The 16,874-nt window shown below is 48.6% G+C and overlaps 1 protein-coding gene and 1 non-coding gene across 10 annotated transcripts in view; one reads left to right on the forward strand and one right to left on the reverse strand.

Annotated features, from left to right (window-relative positions):
* Trim26 (tripartite motif-containing 26) overlaps positions 1-15,923 on the reverse strand; it is a 24,826-nt gene extending 8,903 nt beyond the window's left edge. For 2 of the 9 annotated variants that reach the window (XM_039098637.2, XM_039098635.2), the window contains exons 1-5: positions 15,766-15,923; positions 15,465-15,536; positions 2,902-3,404; positions 2,704-2,799; positions 1,374-1,604 (exon numbers count right to left, since the gene is read on the reverse strand). In XM_039098637.2, coding sequence (XP_038954565.1) covers positions 1,374-1,604; positions 2,704-2,799; positions 2,902-3,404; positions 15,465-15,474 — 840 coding nt within the window. In that variant the 5' untranslated portion in view covers positions 15,475-15,536; positions 15,766-15,923. 9 annotated transcript variants of the gene reach the window in all.
* LOC120099074 (small nucleolar RNA SNORA51) lies at positions 10,878-11,011 on the forward strand. The gene has a single exon (XR_005497895.1). It is a non-coding gene; the product is annotated as a small nucleolar RNA SNORA51 (small nucleolar RNA).
* Positions 15,924-16,874: the final 951 nt, after the last annotated feature.

Below are 16,874 nucleotides of genomic sequence, written 5' to 3' on the forward strand. Positions count from 1 at the left end.
CCTGAATGCAGACAAAAGCTGCTGACGCCAGCATTCTGTGTAGTGTTTTTAAACAGATTTTCTCTCCTCAGCACTCCTCACCGTGGCAGCTTCAGGGGGCAGAGCTCTCAGGCACAGACAGGGGCCTCTGCATAGTAGCTACTCCCAGGGTAGATCAGGGGACAGACACACTGGTGACAAACCCTGGCACTCTCAGCTGCTCCACTCACAACTCACATGCACACATGAAGGGCTGCTGGGAAAGTCCCTGAAGGGAATGAAAGGAACAGGGTGAGGGAGAGGAGACAAGTGACCCAGAGTCTGACCACAGAAATCTAGAGAAGAGGCAATGTCCGGAGCTAAGGAGGAGGCCAGGGGTGGGGTGGGGGTGGGGCTGGACAAGAAGGAAGCGTATAGAGCCGGGGAGCAGACACCAGCTTTGAGTTAAACCTCATTCCTAATCTGCCCCAGGGTTTGGGCCAGCCAGTCCTCTTACACATGGCTCAATCTTCTACAAAGAGAGGCTTCCTGATGATACAGCCTGTGCTAGGGATTAGCATGGCCATGTCTTCTCCCCTGGCTATCGATGTGCTCTGGAACCCCATTCCCTAGAGACCTTTGTGCGTCCTCGGATGGCAGGAAGGTTCATTTCTGACGTCAAACCACGGGGCCAGAGGGAAACCGGCAGAAGGCCCTTCTCCTGGTTTACATGGAGGGACGGTCCAGCCCTCCCCTTTTTGGTAGGACGCTAAGGGTGGTGATTCCTCCGGAAAATACTAGGAGGAAGGGGCTTATCCGTGCAACCGAACAGCCTGCTCTCACTTTGTGTACTGAGACACCTCTCGGTCACTGTTCTCCAGGTTGATGCTCTATGGTTCAGAGGAAACCTCCCATCTGTCTGTCTTCACTTGTCCTCCCTCCCCTTCCTTGCACCTTGCATCCTGACAGCCACAGCTCAGCTCAGCTCAGCTCAGCTCCAGAACCATATAAGGCACCTATCAATCAACTAAGCACCTGCCTTAGCCAGGCACGGGGGTGCACATCTATAACCCCAGCACTCAGAAGGCTGAGACAGGACTGTCTTTGAGGACTGTCTTTGTATGACATAGTAAGACTGTCTCAAAAAACAACACATATCTGCTTTGTTACCTAGAGGACTCAATGGAGGTCTCATGTCGAGAAGCATGACCTTCAGTTCTATGGTACTTTCTTCTACTTTTTTTTTGTAGATAATGATTATTTCTATAAAGTGATGTCATGTCATTGTTTAAGCTTATGTGGTCTCTGGAGTAAACAAGGAGGGTAAGACTAACATACTCATATAAGACTGAGAGCCTAGGAGGGGGGATTTCTTCAAAGGTCACACAAAAGTGGTGGGCCCATAGGCATCTTACCTGCATCAGCTCTGCAGCCGGTTGTCGTGCCTTGCCCTCCAGCTCGGAGATGACCAGAGTCAATCGGTCAAGCTCACTGACACCCCGGGTCTTGAACTTCTCCCTGCCCTCAGTGAGTAGCTGCTCCAGGGTGGCCAGCTGGTCTAGCAGGTGCTGTTCTCGTTTCTTTAGAAACTGGTGGCCCTGCTTAAATTCCGCCACAATGTATTGCCTCTGCTCCTGCAGCTTCGTCTGGAAGGGTAGGAGGGGACAGGGTGCTTGTATGTGGTTCCTCTGGGAACTGGGGTCCCCGCTCAATCCTCTGGTGACGCTTGCTTGTGAATCCTAGTTTCCCTTCAGAAGGAGGAGTCACCGGGATGCTCTTGCTCTACTCTCTTCTCCTTGAGACTTGTCAATCTGTCTATTCCCTTCACTGTTCTCAAAGCCGACTCTGCCCAACTGCTTGGTCACTAGGTGACCATTATGTCTTGGGACAATAAAAGGTAGCCTGGATTACCTGGATTACTGGCATGTGACCCTTCTCGATAATACGTGTTGCCTCTTTCAGGGAGCTCTGTTTGAGGGATGAAGTCCAAACTCAACCAGTCCCCTTCCGCACTCTCGTAACTCTGTATATATTAAGTGTACCCTATCCCTCCAAGTGGGACTCTACCGTGTCTCCTTGGTGAGGCTGGAATGTGAGTACTCAGGGACCACATCCTGACCTGCAGGCCGGAACTGACGGAGTCCTCAGTCCCTCTAGGTAAGTGAGGGTGTCCATGTACACCAGGATCTAGAAGTACTTTGTGGACTTGAGCTCTTTCTGGCTTTATTGTTCACAGTGTGGCTACATGCTGATAGGCCTGACCCCACTGCCATTTTCCCAACACACACATACTCTCCCAGAACTGGTCCTCCTTTATCAGCCATCTCTCCTGCCCTGTCCAATCAAGAATGCACAATGTACCACCAATCTTTACTGCGTCACTAGGCGGCCTCAGTCAGAGCCTGCTCAGAGCTGCTCAGGCCTCCTTCCTTGTGCCTTTCTTCTCGGTCTCTACCCGGAAGCTAGCACCCCCATCTTGAATACCCCCTGCTGCCCTCAGCTGCCAGATACCTTGCCTGTCAGATGAGAAATCAGGCCCAAAGTCTGAGACATACAGCAGGCCCAAATGGACAGCCAGCATCTGCAAGGGACAGGGCAGGCCAACCAACCCTATCCTTGGTTAATCCCTAGTTGGCTGAAAGCCGACCTAACAACCATACTTTCAAAGCACTCCCAGAAACATTTCCCACCCGCCCCGCCCCTCCCTCAAACACATAGCAACGCTCAGCTCCGATTTCCACGTACCAGTGCAGCCAGAATATCAGCTTCTCCCTTGGCCTGAAAGCCCTGGATTTTGTCCCTGTCTCTCCTCAGGGTGTTCAAGTGGTTCAGAATTTTCTCCTAAGGAAAGATTAAGCCATGGAGAGAGATGAGTGTCCTGAGCTGTGGTAGGAGGGACACCAGACAGAACCCTCCCGCCTCCCAGGCCCTGGGAGGACTTACTCTGTGAGGCAGGGCAGCCTTCTCCACCAGGACTGCAGTGTGGGGGCGGTGCTCCCGGGACTCACGGCACATCACGCACAACAGTTTACCATCATCCTCACAGTAGTAATGCAGCTTCTCCTGGTGCCGCTCACACAACTTCATGTCCTGTGGCTCTCGGGCCAGCTCTCCTGGCTGCTTCCCATTGTCTACCTTCAGCCGTTCAATGTTCTCTACCAGGCTTGCAAGCTGCCACACTGGCCGGATGTTCTCCTTCTTAAAGGGCTTTTTGCAGAGCGGGCAGACTGGGCGGTTCCCCGATATGGGGCGAATATCACTCGTGCAGCTTCGGCAGAAGACGTGGCCACAGTCGATGGTCACCGGGTCCCGCAGGTAATCCAGGCAGATGGAGCAGGTTACCTCCTCTTCCAGACTCCTCAAGGGGGCTGACACTGCCATTGCACCCTTAGCTTGGGGGGGGTCTCTGTTCCCTGGTGGGGGTCCTTCTTCTTCAGAGACCAGACCTGAAATCAAGAGCAGACTCAGCAAAAGGAGGAAGAGTGTTACCCTTGTGGGAGTGTTCAAGCTAAGATCACAAGGGGAGCCGGGAAGGGAAGATCCTCTGTGGCTGTCCTGGGTTCTGCAGATATGGCCCCTTAGAGACACAGAAGCTCAGCTGAGGAAAGCTGTCCCTATCAACCTTTGCCCTCTTCTTGCCCCTTCGACAACCGAAAGCACACTTGAGTATGCTGAGTCTCAGTTTATCTATCCATAAAATGGGAGGAAGCCTACAGGGGTTTCTAAACAGGTTACACAAGAGAATTCTGTTAGAAAACACTAGGCATAGGCCTGGTTCATAGAAGGAGATCCAGGAGAGAACCCCGAGCCCTGGCCTCTCAACCACTGGATGAGATCTGAGCTGAAATTGAAAGCGGTATCAAGAATGCAGGTCCTGCCCCACCCTATGGTAGGTACACAATGCCCACACAGGGCAGGGAGGTAGCTCTGCTGTGGACACAAGGAAGTTAACCATGCAACACTTTGCAATGCTGGAACAGTAATACTGTCACTGACAGGCACCATGGGCATCCAAGAGCAGAGCTCAGTGGACTCTGCTAATGGTGAAAATGGTTGACAGTAAATACATGGACACAAAACTGCAGCCTGAATAGCCCGAGGGAAAAATTACAATGCTGATTCCTTAAAAGATCTCATGTGGAAAAACATAAAAGTGCTCGGCAGGTAGAGAACCAGGCTGCTGAGAATATGAACCAAAACACCCTTGGTTTAGACACGTGTGACTTTTTAAAAAGATGTAATGAGTAATTAAAAAAAAAAAAGTACATATACCAACCTGGAGTGAAACGGAACTGGCAAATGAGGAAGTAGCCAGTCCCCTGAATGTTGGGAGACGTGTTAAGGGCATCTGATCTGATCTCTTGGTTTGCTCTTAAGGGAAAGGCCTGGCCCAGTGTTCTCTCCATTTAACACATTGCTGAGTTTGAAAATACGAAGGGAAATGAAACTGTGGGGTGCCTATGGGCCAGAAGCTCTTTCTAACCATTTGCAGAATGGCCTGGACGTTGAAAGGCCAGGCCAGCTTTTCCTTGTTTTCTGTTTTTTGTGCTGGAGAGAAGCAAGCAGTTCTAAGGACAGAACTTACAATCCCCTAGGATAGAGCTTAGCTACTATTCCTCCTTCTCGTAAAATATGACGCCTTCACCCCTACACACCCACATTAAACCAGCTCACGCTGGGTCCAGCGGGTCTTTTGATTTAAGTTGAACAAAAACTACTTAGGTACACGTACAGTATATTATAGTTAACACCTCGGGGCTTACAGAAAGATGGCTGGCTAATACGTGGAACAGATACCAGGGCATAGCTCTGAAAGCACCTGGCTGGTATTGTTTAGAATCAGCAGCGAGCTCCTCGGGGATCAAAGGAGTGGGGAGAAAACATAAAAGTCTTCTGCAACTGCCAGTGCGACAGTACAAATGTCACCAACAGATGACGAAGCCATTAGGTGAAGAAGAGTGTGGAGCGGCCCCCACCACGTCAACTTCCTAATATGCCTCCATGAAGGAGAGATCCAGTGGTCACCTTAACTAAGCAACCAGGCCAGCCAATCTGGCACAGGCTTCCTGACTAGGAACCGTATGACTTAAGCGCGGTCACCTGACGCTGGAGAGATGGCCCAGAAGTTAAAGAGCATTTGCTGATCTCCCAGAGGACCCAGATTCGATATTCCTAGCACCCATACAGCAACCCACAACTGGCTATAACTCCAGTTTTAGGGGATGGGATACCTCTTCTGGCCTCTTCAGACATGTGGCAGACAGACGAACATGCAGGCATTTAGAACACTTCCCATCAAAGAAATAAAGTTAAAAAAACAAAAAACAAACAAACAAAAAACCCCCACGCAAATACCTATGAAGTTTATTTGCCAAAAATGTTTGACTTGATTGAACTTGATAAAAACTTTAGATTTAACTTCCAGTGTATGGAGAGCATAGGCAATTAAAAAAACACACTATATTACCACAGAGGAGGTATTCATAGCACCAAGTTAAACCACATAGTGAGGAAATAATCAGACGGATTCAGAATTTAGGGCACCCATAGTCACAGACCAATTGGTCTTTTAAAAACCCCAATGTAGGAATAATGTGATGGCCTAGGGGGTCAAGGCATCTGCTTCCAAGCCTGACAACTTGAGTTAGATCACTATAACTTAACTCACACGGTAGGAGAGAATCAATTCCTGCAAGTTTCAGGCATGTTCGAGTGCACACACGTGCACACACGTACACACTCGCACACACTCTCACTCACACACTCTACTCTCACACACTCTCTCACACACTCACACACACACACACATGCACACACACACAGAGGGGCAGGGAAAGCATGCACGCAAAAAGAAAAAAAATCACAGTAATAAGCAGGTGCAAAAAATAAAATCTATCCGGAGTCTGTCTTTAAAAGGTAGTTATAACCGCACTTCAGGGACTATCAAAAAAAAAATTTAAATGGAGACGATCGTAATGGCACGGTACTGAGAGCTTCAAAACTACATACAATCTACATTGAGATGGTTTTCACAGAACTGTACGAAAGAAGAAAATTTGGGAAAACAGAGGTTATGGCTTCCTGTTAACCACCCAAGTTGTCAAAACCAGAGTACTTAAAACCTTGCCTAACGCTCATACTGAAATAATGAGTGGGTTTAGAAAAACCAAAGCCAATGTTAACTGTACAGTGTCTTTTGTTTCTGGGTCACCATCCCGTGACAGTCCAACCCCCACTGCCTGGCTGCAAGGGCTCACCTTGAACATGTTATTTGTAAGACCAGAGGTATAAACTCAAAAACTTCAACAATTCAGGCTCAAAGTTCAGGTTCTAGAATCCAATAACCAGGTGATTTCACACTCAGGACACTCTCCTGAGGAAACTGAGGATTGGTCCCGTTAACCATGATACTGAAGGACATAGGGCCGGGAAGCTGTCCAGGTGTCCAAACTTTGGTCCCAACCACCCCACTTTTCTCTCCCCGGCACGCTGTAAAATGGAGCCTGAGACCAGCTCCTCCGCTGGATAACCCCGATGAGCTCATCTACACAGACAGACAGCTTGTTAAACTAAGCAGAGGTGACAACAGGAAAGGGGTGTGCATTCTTCAGATTTGGTGGAAAGCACTCTAGCCTTTACTACTATGAGTGAACTGGAAACATTCCTGTTAGACAGCAGTTCTTGCTTTTCATGGATGGAGGAGCTCAAGCTTGCGGAATTAAAGAGGAAGAACGCTGGGGGACAGGGGTGAGGGATAGAGGGGAGACAAGGTGGGGCAAAGCAGACCGTACCACTTTCCCGTACCTGTTCTGTCAGGCCCTCCACAAAACTAGTGTTTTGTTTGACGAGGTGGAGCCAGGACTAAGCAGCTCAGGCTGGCCCTGAATATTCTATCCTCCTGCCTTTGCCTCCTGAGTACTGGCATCACAGGTGCGTACCTCTGCTGGATTCTAAAAATACTTTCCCCGTACCATGATCTATCATTTTATCATACAAACCTGACCCTGTTCTCTCTGATCATATCTACAAGTTTCTGAAAGATTACACTATTATCCTCCATAGCCCAGGCACAGCCATGAAGCCATCAGAAGTGAGCGGTCTGGGCCTTGTTTTTTATTGACACTCTAACAGAACGAGTCACCTGAAAGACGGAACCTTGACTGGAGAATTGCCTAAATGAGAGCTGTTAGTTGATGTAGGTGGGCGCTGCCCACCGTGGGCAGTGCTATCCCCTCGGCAGGCAGTCTAGGGCTGTGCAGCTGAGTGCAAGCCAGCAGGTGAGCTAGTAAATTGTGTTCCTTTAAATTCTTCCATTCCTGCACTGACTTCCCTCAGTGATGGGCTGTGACCAGCAAATGTTAAGCTGAAATAAGTTTCTTCCTCTTCAAGTTCTTTTTGGTTAGAATGCTTTATTGCAGCAGCAGAAAAGCAAATTAGAGAAGCTCACCACCACTCCCTTTACTCAGAGGAGTATTCTGAATGGACAGGAAGGAAATGACTTTGTATTATGTTGTGCCTGAAGTCACACACCCTGGGGCAGCAGATCTCAGGCCCTCAAATAAGCCAGAAACCAACTACAATTCCGCAGAAGCAGGGAGGCCTGCAGTATCCTGACACTCAGAATTGGGGATACGTTCTATCCTTTGCTGAGTCTCCCTTTATCCTCAAACCACCTCTCCCTTAGAAAGTTCCTAACCTACAACAAACTGGTTGGGGGTGGGGTGGCACTGTCATTTCTGGCAACACAGTGGATTCTGGGCATGATTCTTGGCTGTGAGAATCACTGTGGGCTGCAAACACACTGAAGTGGTGTCGTGAAGGTCCACACCTCTGAGGCAGACACCTGTGCGACTGCTCTCACCCCTGAGTATCCAAGCTCTGGACCCACACTTAACACTTGCAATTTTTGCTCTAAGTGCCAAATTCTTTCCCCACTCCTACGGCTTCTTCTGCCCTATATCTAGTTCCTTACTCCCTGCTTCCTTAAACTCCTACTAAAGCTGGATAGAGATCCCAGAAGACAATGGATCTCCAGGTATGGACTAGCACCCAGCAAATAGGTTTGCAGCCTGACACTCAGGGCTCTTACAATTACCCCAGCACCTCCTCAAACGTGTCCCTGGGCCTCCCAACAGGAGCCCCTTCCTCCTGCCATCCCAGAATACTTAGTTTAAGGCTCCGTGTACTGTGAGCCTCACAAGGTGCCGATTAAGGCCTATTTATTTCTCAATCTAAAATTAGTAAATTCTTCCAGAAGTAAACTTCACCCAGCAATCGCTAACAAACCTGGAGAGAGTCTTTTAACAAAACTTCAGGCCAAAAAAAAAGCAAGTGATCTCGCTATATAAACTAGAGAAATGGCTACACTCACGCTCGCTACCAAAGGGGATATTCCACAATACTATAGCCCTAATTATGGCTATGGCTGAGTATGTCTGCCCTGGGAATCCTGGTGACTGTGGCCCCACAGCTTAAGCATTTTGGATTGTGTGTGTGGAGGCACACATCTGTAATCCCTGCCCTTGGGAGGCTCAGGCAAGAGGGCAGGCACACATTCAAGGTTAACCTGGGTTACATACCAAGACCCTGTCTCAAAACAGTAACAAAAAACAAGACTCCTTGCACTCCTGCTCTTCTCCTCTGGCCTTGTACTGTTTTCTCTGGTCCAGCTCAGCCAGGTAACAGATTCTGAATTTCATCCTCACAGTCCTGGGAAACCACTGAGGGTTTAAGCATGATTTATTGAGTGCCTACTGTGTTTCAGGTTAACTGAGGTTAAACGGGGAACAGAAGAACATTCCTTGACACTGAAAACTGACACATGTCTAGTGACTGCAGCAATGAGATTGAACACTTTTCTCCTCTGCTGGTACTACTGCTCCAGTCGCCAGTAACAGCGGTCTTCCTTTTTGTCCGTCAAACATACCCAGCCTGGTATAAAGTGCCAATGTGGTTACTGGTTAAAACTCCAGAAGTGGCTTTCTGGCACCCCAGGAATAAAGTCAAGACTCTTTTCCCTTCCCTTTCCTCCTGAGAGCCTCCAGCTATTAACCCAGTCCTAGTCCTACCTCCCAGCTCACTTCCTGCCACTCCCACCTTCAACTCTGCCTTGAACCAAACCCTGCTTAGTACCATCTCTTTGCACTATGACTCCTTTTCCTGCTGGAGTCCTCGGCTGAACACCACCCCCTCTGGCAACTGACCATAGGACGGCAGACTGTATGTCTCCATCGCCCAGTCATAGTATACAGGGTTCACTCCACATAAGTTCAGGAACTAGGTGAGAAGACGGTTGGGGGGGAATTTACTTATTATAATGGTGACCCCTCACTCCCTTTTCTTTAGCTTTACACCTAGGTATGCGTCCATTAACAATGTGGGCTAGCCCCCGACCCCCGCCCCTGGCACACCTTGATTTTTTCATTTTGAAGCATGGGACCACAGTGTGGAATTTTCCATTTTTTCCCCCTTTTCCAACTGGGCGGAGAGTTTCACTCGTGTGACCATGACTGTGCTTGCTTTGCTCTGCTGTTCTGTGACTTTAATTATTTACTGTTCCCACCTTTGATGGCCATCTGGGTTAAGTCTGGACATTATGGACGCTGCCCCCATGACCCTACATGTACACACACAAGGCACGTGGGCTCTTGATTTTGCTAGAATGAGCAGAGCTGTTTCCAAAGCAGCTGTGGTAATGTACTTCCACCAAGGAGCTCCACAGACTCACCGACACCCGGTTGCCACCCGCTTTACAAACGTAGCCAGGTCGGTGAGCAGAAAACAGAATGTCATCATGTGTGCACAACGCAAAAGGAGGCAAAGCGGACGGCAGGAGAGAGAACCAATCACAGAGTAAGGAATTCAAACACGGGGAAGATAACTGTGCTTTCTGATCCACTAGAAAATGTTTACCTGCTGGGGATCAGGAGCCTACACCCTTCATTCCTTTTTTTCCTGTGGTAACTTTCTCTTTGGTTCCTTTCGGGGGAGCCCATCCTTATGGTGGAGTTCTCCCTCAGTTGCAGGGTGAAGCAAAAGTATCAGTCTTAGGTATATCAATAAGTCATACCCTTTGGTTCAAGGAGAAACACAAGTCCATTGCAACCAGTCACAAGGAGACCCAGCTGGGAAAGTGGAGAAATTCCTGTGATACCTCAGGAACTTTCAAGAGGTGAAGTCATTGGTTTTATAGCTCCTAGAGCAATCATCCTGTTAATCTTTTGAGAAGTGAGCCAACCAGGGGAGATGAAGGGGGGAAAGCTTATTTTGTCAGCACTTTTTCAAATCCTGTGCCCAAAGCTAGCCCTACCCTTAAACCTGTCAGTTCTATGAGCCAATAAACCTTCTTTCTGCCCCACCTGCTTGGACTAGTCTGGAAGTTACTGGGCCGAAATACACAATTTACTAAAAAAAAAAAAAAAAATCAGTCAACCAACTGAGACAGGTCTTGCAACCCAGGCAGACAGACAGAGGACAACCTCTAGACACAGTAGACCTTTAGCCTGCTCTGGGACATCACAACTCCTGTGGCTCCTAGTAGGGAACGCAAGCCTCATCTTCTACCATCCTCTGCAGTCAATCAAAGTCTGCACCCAAGAGGCCTAGTGTGAGCCACCTGGATGTTCACACAGCCTCGGCTGCTCTGCTGTTCAGCACGAGGCTAGATAGTCTCTTGACTCTCCTGAGCTTCTATATTGTTATAAAGAAATAAAGGTGTGGATTTCAGAGCTGTTCACAAGACCGGAAGTAAGGTTCAGCAGATGTGCCAGCATAGTTAATGTGCAGTATTAAGCCATTGCTATTAACTTGCTATGTAGTCAAGGCTAACTTAAGACTCCTATTCTTCTTTCTCTACCTCCTGAGTGAGGGGATTCCAACCAAACCCCAGCTAAACCAGTGTTTCTACAATCAAGGACGGTGACCTCCTCATGCTCAACGACAGGTTGTATTCCTATTCTGTGCGTACAGAAAGAGGAGGCAGAGTAAACCTACCCCATGCACATCTCAGCCCAGGCTACTGTACCTGGTACGTCTTGTGAGAGGGGAGAGCTGGAGTGGGGGTGGGGGTGGGGTATCACAAATGGAAGGTATGGTACAGTGGCATGCAACTTTGATCCCAGCACTGGGGAGTCCGGGGCAGAGGCAGGTGGATGTCTGAGTTCTAGGCCAGCTTGGTCTATACGTGAGTGTTGTAGGGATGGGGTGAGGCTCTGTCTCAAAAAATAAGTAAATACCCACGAGTGGAGTCAGAGAACTCAACATCCACCCATGAGAGAAGGAAGTTCTGACTATTCATATTGGGTGGCGGTGAATCGGCAAACTAATAGGGAGTTTCCATTTTTCGTCAACGGTGAGACGCCTAGGACACTCTACCTTAGCATCTCTGACACGTAGTCAGTGACATGTATCATTTAACTGGAAACATAGTCTTCCATGTAGAATATAAACCAAGGATATACCAAGCAACTGAAGGGTCACATATTTGATGAGTGATGTATTAGGATTCTCTAGAGTCACAGAACACGAACGAACACACACGAGCACGCGCGCACGCACACACGCACACACACGAGGATTTACTGGAATGACTTACAGGCCGCAGTTCAGATAGTCCAACCATGGCTAGCTGTGAAGGGAAAGCCCAAGAATCTAGAAGTTGCTCAGTCCTACAAGGCTGGATGTCCTCATATAAACTTCCAGTAGAAGGTATGGCCCACATTCAAGGTATGTTTTTCCACCTCAAGATCCAAATTAAAGGTCTGTGTCTTCCAGACTTAAAACCTAGATCAAAGTTACGTTGTCTTCCTATCTCAAAGGTACGCACTATGAGTAGATTAACCCTCTTCAAACCAGACAGGAAAACCTCTCACAGGTATGCCCTCCATTTCTGGGTGGTAGTTCATTCCAGACAGTCAAGGTTGCCAACCAAGAACAGGCACCACAGGTGGCCTTTCTCCTACAGAGCTCTGAAGGATTGCCTTTCTAATATGCGTCTCATTCTGTTTACTGTCTTGCTTCAAAACACACAAGGCAGGGCATTCAGCCCCAAATCCTGATCGATCTTACCTGGTACTCCAAAGTAAGAATGTAGGGAGAGAGGCCCTTCATGTGACATACCCCTCCCTTGTCCTTGTACACTCTGTTCTCTCAGACACAGCTCGACCTTGAATGACTCCCCCACCCGCCCCCCACTTCTGCTCCTTCCCAGTTAGTTCTGTCTTTCTATGATAACATTCTCACACTGTTTTATAACTGATTTTCTTTTTCTGGTGTTGGTGGATGGGTATTCTCACCTACTCAGAATGGGAAAACTAGAGTCATACCTCAGTGATCTTTTTTTTTTAATCTCCAGCAGCAGGCCCAAATCACAGAACCGTGCCTATAAAACGCCACTCCTGGAGTCAGAGCCCCGCTGGCTTCTCTGTTCCCAATTTTCACGACACCCTCAGATCCCAGCTTCACAAACCAGCTTCAGCAGCAGGATCTGAGTGTTAGACGTTTTCTGCCACATGCACACGGACTCCCCCCACCCCCACTCAGGGAAGGTCAGTATTCTAATATCCCGTTTCCATCAATCTGGATGAACTCTATTTCATCCTAAACACCAGTCTTAAGCTAAGCTTTTGTTTGCTGTACACTACGTCTCCCTGTGTATTTTCCATTGTGATCCTGGGAGCATTAAGCCCCCCCCACCCCACCCCTTCAGAAGCCTTCAAAGGTTCTACCTGAGGTTGCAGAGTTCTGCAGTAACAGATCCAGGCTCAGTCCTGCTTGTTTTCCTCTTGTAGCAAGTAACAAGTCATCCACCACTTTTGTGCTTCAGTTTTCTTAGCTGCCCTCTACCCGTTCTTTTTGTCTTTATCCTGAGATAGGGTCTCACTATGAGTCTTTGTTGGGCCTGCCACTCACTATGTAGATCAGAGTGGCCTCAAACTCACAGAGATGCCTGTCTCTGCCTTTAAGTGCTGAGAATATAGGTAATCACTTCACTTAGCAAGACTGTTTCCTAACCTCCTCCCTCCTCCCTCTTTTCCTCCTCCTCTTCCTCTTCCTTCCTCTCCTCCTCTCCCTCCTCTTCCTCCTCCTCCTCCTCACGGCTTTAGATTTATTGTGTGTGCACAGGTGTCGTCTCTGTGTGTATGTATGTGCACCACATGTATGCAGTGCTTGCAGAGTTCAGAGGAGGGTGTTAGATATCACGGAACTGGAGTTAAAGATGGGGGATACTGAAAGCTGAACCTCGGTCCTCTGGAAGAGCAAGGAACCCTGTTAACCACGGACCCAACTCTACGGCTCCAGATTTCCTTTTCTCTTGACAAAGAAAATTGTTTGGCCAAGTTGTCTGAAGTTTGGAAGGTCGTGTATATACAAGTGTTTGGATGCCTAAAAGGCGTCATTAAGAGAGAGACATGGAGGCAATCAGCTTTCAATACTCAAAGCAACAAAGCGATTTCAGCAACAGAACAAAGCGCTATTGGACCGTTATCCGATCTTGTGAGTACCAATATTTGCAATCCCATACTGATGTACATTAAACAGATGAACACATTGAGGAAATGGACACATTCCCCACAGAGAATAATTTAAAATCCGTAACCCCCTAATTCCTTAGAGGAACAAAGTGACTTCCTTCTGAGCAATACTGTATGCAAAGGGGGGAAAAAAAACTGCAATGCAAAATTTGACACTGTAGAAAACCAACGGCCACTCAGCTGGGTGAGCAGGTCAGTACCTAAATCCTGACAACGTGAAATCCATGCTGAACATGGCAACCTAACTCTATCCTTTTAACACACAAACCCAATCTTAGAAGAGGGGCTCTCAGAGTATGAACCCCCAAAGAACACACAGAGGCTGGACCTAGGCCTCTCTGATATGGAGCAGATGTGCAGTTTGACCTTCATTCATGTGGGTCCTGAACGATTAGAGCTGGGGCTAACCCGAAAGCTGATGTCTGTCTGTGCAGTATGTTCTATCTGGGCTGCCTTGACTGGACTCAGTGGGAGAGGAAGCGCCTATTCTCTCAGAGACTTGAAGTGGTGGGGATTGGAGGGGATACGCAGAGGGATCCCCTACCTGCTCAGAGGAGAAGGGGATGGGGGAAGGATTGTGGGAGGGGGTAACAGGGAGGGGTCAGTGAACAGGATGTAAAGTAAGAAAAATAAAATTTAAAAGAAAAAAATATGAGTAAGACATACAATGAAGGGTATCGTCCAAACACACGTCCAGGTGCTGTGCCCCAAAGGTCCTAGTGCAAAGGGCTTGTTTCCTTGCCTTGGCTCTACTGGAGAGCAGTACAAACTTTCTGGGGGAACTCTTTAGGGTACCAAGATAGCATCCCAGAAGGAAGCTGTGGGGACGCTGATGTATCGCATCTCCCCTCTTCCTGGCTATGATGTGAGTAGTTCTGTTCCTCTGTGCACTGCTCTTTATGTGCTTGCTGCCTTGCCGTGGGCCCAGATCAACAGGTGCCAATGGATCGCGTGTTGCAACTTCTAAGCCTGTGAGCTAAAACGAGCCTTTCTCTTCCTGTGTTAGTTACCTGAGGTTTCCATTGTATAAGTATCTCCCCTGAAAACTCTGAAACCAAATCTAAAACCCAATGTAACCTGGATGAGACTATGGGGGGGGGGGGTGAGAATTTGGGTGAAAAGGAAAAGGTGTGTGGACTTTGGCCAATAATAATGAGTAACCTGTTAACGAAAGGGGAAATCAGTTGGGAGTTACACAGAAGCTCTACACACCGTTCTCTCAATCTTTCTGTAATCTACAACTGTTGTAAAAAAAAAAAATTAAGTGTATTAAGGATCGCGGCTATGTATGTGGGCAGATGTCTGTAATCTCTGTAATCCAAGCACTCAAGAGGCAGGAGGCTAACCTGGGCTACCATGGTCAGTTTCAGACCATTTTGGATGCACGGAGACACCTTGTCCTCGTCAAATTTCAAATTTAAAAGTTGCAATTTTAAAGACATTAACGAAAGCTTGCTTTTAGAAAATGTGTATATTTTTGTTTGTTTTAACTTGGGAGGAATACTCTAGGCATCATGAATCCATCTCACTAACAAGGGGTTCAGGCATGCATGAACACATGTCATTCTTCCCTTCTTTCAAGCACGCACAAATGGTTGTGCTGTCAAAATCTGGAATGTACTGGGAATTTTTTAAGCATCTTCTACCATTCACTTCCCAAAGTTAAATTTATACACTTTTTCGTTTATTTTCTTTTTTTTTGGGGGGGGGAGGGGGTCGAGACACGGTTTCTCTTTGTAGCCCCGGCTATCCTAGAATTCATTCAGTCTGTAAACCAGACTGGCCTCTGCTTCCCAAGCGCTGGGCGTAAAGGTGTGTGCCGACACCGCCAGGTTTATACACTTTTCTTTTCCTAAGCTAATTAGGCGATAAATCATTAGGGATAACGCACAGCTCCTGGTACAAGTAGTTAAGCCAGTTTACTCTGACGATAAATAAATTAAAAAAAAACATTTACATAAATATAAGACCTGCCTCTGGTCATGCACAGCTCCAAGCCACCAGGTGGAACGTCTTCCGGGTCCCTCTCACTTCTGGCTCTGGGGACTAGAAGAGACTTAAGTAAGTCTGGGTTGGACCTGAAGAGGAAGGAACACGGCGAGCTCAGGGCGAAAGGCCCAGAGGCGAGCCAGGGACGCGGCGCGCACGCGAGCTCGCTGTCCCGCGCGCCGGGGCCTGGTTAGCCCTGCCCAGGGCCCGCGGCCGCTTTCGCGGTCCCCACCCGGGTCGCGGGGCGGCTGCTCCTCCGCCTCTCACCAGTGCAGGCCGCACTCACCCGCGCCGCGCTCCGGGCCGGATCGCTCCTCTCCGTGGAGCTGTTCCGGGGGTAGGTCCTCAGCAAGCAGCCGGCACCACAGCCTCCCCGCCCAGCAGTCTCCCGGAGCTCCGTGCCCTCCGCCGAGATTTCTCTGGGACCAGCCCTGGGATTGGCTCTTGCCGAACTCCGTCCTCCAATGGCAACTTCAGGATGATTGACGTCACTGATCACTGGGCAAATCCCCAGGCTGCGGCCAAAGAGGTGAAGCGGCCGGGCCCGAGAAAAGGAAAGTGAAATCGGAAGCGGCCAGTGCGTCACGGTTGTCTTCCAGCTACTGAGGTCACGCGAGGCCTCTTGTGGGCTAGGGTGCAGGAGCCCCCCTAGCTTTCAAGACCTCATTTCTGACTCCCTGCGTTAGGGGTGAGCTGGGGTTTCTGCAAGGGCTGGGTTTTAGATGGGGTTTCTTCCTCAGGGCCTGCCTGTAACTAAGACCAGACCAGACATCAGTCTATCAAGTATTTCCAGGATCCATTGCAAGTATTACCATTTTCAAAGCTCCTAGTTAGAATGAGGCATTTTCAACCAAGTCAGGTGCTGTTCCCGCAGTACAGAACAAAGTACACACACACACACACACACACACACACACACACACGCACGCCGCCACCACCACCACAGTGATAGTTCAGCGGGTAAAGGTGCTTGCCCCCAAACCAGATGACTGGCATTCGAATCCCATATCCCCACATGATGGAACGTCCATTCAGGTTGTCCTCTAAGTTCCACGCAATGTCGCACGCGCACTCTCCCCCTGCACTAAATAAATACATGTAAAAACACGTAAAGATCTTGGCGCTAGGGAAACTGAAGCATTAGAGTTCAATACCAGCCTGGGCTACGGAGGGGGGAATTTGTCGAAAACCGAGAAAAACTACAGAACCTGCAGTATCCGGTTCTGAGGCCCTCTACAGGAGCTTTGACAGCCTCGGCAGACCCACAGCCAAGGACTCAACCACGCCCACTAGGCTGAAGGCCCAATTTGCACACTGCTTTCTGCTCTGCAGGAAATATCCGCGTTTCTCGCGGCTTCCAAAGAAGTAGTCTAAGCTGTACGTGAGCTAAATCCT

This window comes from Rattus norvegicus, chromosome 20 (assembly GCF_036323735.1).
Source record: "Rattus norvegicus strain BN/NHsdMcwi chromosome 20, GRCr8, whole genome shotgun sequence".
NCBI lineage: Eukaryota > Metazoa > Chordata > Mammalia > Rodentia > Muridae > Rattus > Rattus norvegicus.